Genomic DNA, 2,317 nt, shown 5'->3' on the forward strand with positions numbered 1-2,317 from the left:
CATCGAAGGTGCAAGTCCGGACTGGCGGGTATATGCTTTACTTCTCAGCACATTTAATGCTTCTTTGGATCCCATCATATTTTATTTCTCCTCTACCTCTTTTAAGAAGCCTCTTTTGGAGCGTTTATTCCATGGGTTAAAAAACCTAAACTTTGGAATGTTTTGGTATAAATTTTGTAGAGCACCTTGCATTAAAGAGACAGGGGGCATTGATGTTTCTACTTAAAAGCTTAAATTTGTATCATAAAAATGTATTATTTATGTCATATTTTAATTGCTTATTTCTAAAACTTATTGCAATCTTTGGGGACCGCAATGGGGCTAACATCCACCCTTATTTATATTTTTGTTTCTTTATGTTTGAAAATTGTATTTGTTGGAAATGTAACACAAGTTTTGTTATGTATAAAAAGGTCAAATCATTTTTTGTTAAGAATTTTTGTTTTATATATTAATTCATGTTAATTTTGGTTGTCAAATTATTTTTTCATAAATAAGTCAATTAAACCAATCACAGGTTGTTTTACTACTTCTGCTATGGTACACCACAGATTTTATCACCATTAATGCATGGACAAGACATATCTTAGACATTTTCAGAGGGAAAAAGTTCCTTAATTAATAAAGATTTTTCATAGTAGCATTTGGGGACCGCAATGGAGTTGCAATTATCCCTTATTAAGTATACTTCTTGGTTATATTTGGAAATCCCTACTTAAAAAAGAATAGAAGTAGAAAATAGGAAATAGCAATTTTTGCAGTTGGGAAAATTCACATTTGTGTCATTTTCAGATTTATTTTTTTTTATTTTTTATTAAAATATTTTTAATAGTTACAGATGTGTCATTTTCAAAGGGAAAAAGTTTGTTATAAATTAAAGATTTTTAATAGGAGCATTTCTGGGGGCTGCAATGGGATTGCAATGAACTCTTAATAAGAAAATTTCTTGAATATGTTTGTAAATCTCAACTTTAAAAAAAGTATAGAGGTAGACAATAGGAAATGGCAATTATTAATTTGGGAAAATTCACATTTGTGTCATTTTCAGAGAGAAAATGTTTCTAAACTATTTATTAAAGACTTTTAATAGTTAATACAATTTTGGGGACCGCAATGGGGTTGCAATTAACCCTTAATAAGTATATTTCTTGATTATGGTTGGAAAAAATCAACTTTAAAAAAGAATAAAGGTAGAAAGTAGTAAACGGCAATTATTCAGTTAGGAAAAATTTACATTTGTAGCAATTCATGCTAATTAATATGATTAGGGATCTCTAGTATAACTTAATATAAATCTGAAATCTTTATATGTATTAATAATAAATCTTAATTTTTTTATTAAAATATTTTTAATAGTGACAGATGTGTCATTTTCAGTGGGAGAAAGTTTTAATAGGAGCATTTGGGGACCGCAATGGGGTTGCAATTAACCCTTCATAAGTATCTTACTTCATTATGCTTGGAAATCCCTACTTAAAAAAATCATAAAAGTAGGAAAAAGCAATAACTCAGTTAGGAAATTTCACATTTGTGTGAATCCACGCTAAATTATATAATTGGGAATGTCTAGTATAGCTTTAACTAAACCAATCACAAGCTGTATATGAAGTATTTTTGGATTACGCAATGTTTTAGGACAATCTACTATAGTTGTAACAGGAAAAGCTCATAGATAACACTTGCAGGGACTCTATTGCATCCATGTTGTTTTATCTTATCTGTTGCAGAGATCACCTACAGGTATTTTTTATTGGTAAGAAAGTATATCTCAAACATATATGCTAATCAGGCAGGTTCTTTCTTAATTGGCAAGTGGTCTTAATGCTTTACTATGCCCTTTTTTGTATTATCACATTAAGGGAGGCTGCAAAGCTTAAAAGCTCTTTTTTTCATTACCTCTTTGGTGTATTTTTTTGCTCTTTTATAAAAGCCATATAACATTTTATATAGTTGTCTGCTGAAGCGTAAATGTATCAATGTTTGCCTTGCTTTTCACATCAGATTTCTCTCTTAAACCATGGTTCAACCTTTGCTCTCAAACATCACAACAAAACATCCATTGTATCACTGTTGGTTTAAGACATATTAATGTCGAATACCCTATTAAACCTCTGTTCTTGGATAATGGCATTGGTGTGAATGTTATTTCCTGGGTCAAGTACGAGAGCAGGTACGTACTTACTGGCGAAACGGGGAGGATATTTGTCTATTTCACAACCTGCAGTGGTAGAGCCAAAGTTGAAGCCTTATGGTGACACCCATAAATCGTGGCTTCATTTTAATTTTTGATACAAAAATTTGTTTTCAGAACATTTGG

General features: G+C 30.7%; 1 protein-coding gene across 1 annotated transcript in view; it reads left to right on the forward strand.

The window, feature by feature from the left end:
- LOC142256089 (free fatty acid receptor 3-like) overlaps nucleotides 1-2,074 on the forward strand; it is a 6,498-nt gene extending 4,424 nt beyond the window's left edge. The window contains exon 2 of the mRNA XM_075327609.1: nucleotides 1-2,074. This exon is cut by the window's left edge and continues 814 nt beyond it. Within this exon, the coding sequence (XP_075183724.1) occupies nucleotides 1-226 (226 nt within the window). The 3' untranslated portion in view covers nucleotides 227-2,074.
- Nucleotides 2,075-2,317: the final 243 nt, after the last annotated feature.

This window comes from Anomaloglossus baeobatrachus, chromosome 11 (assembly GCF_048569485.1).
Source record: "Anomaloglossus baeobatrachus isolate aAnoBae1 chromosome 11, aAnoBae1.hap1, whole genome shotgun sequence".
In the NCBI taxonomy this organism is placed as follows: domain Eukaryota; kingdom Metazoa; phylum Chordata; class Amphibia; order Anura; family Aromobatidae; genus Anomaloglossus; species Anomaloglossus baeobatrachus.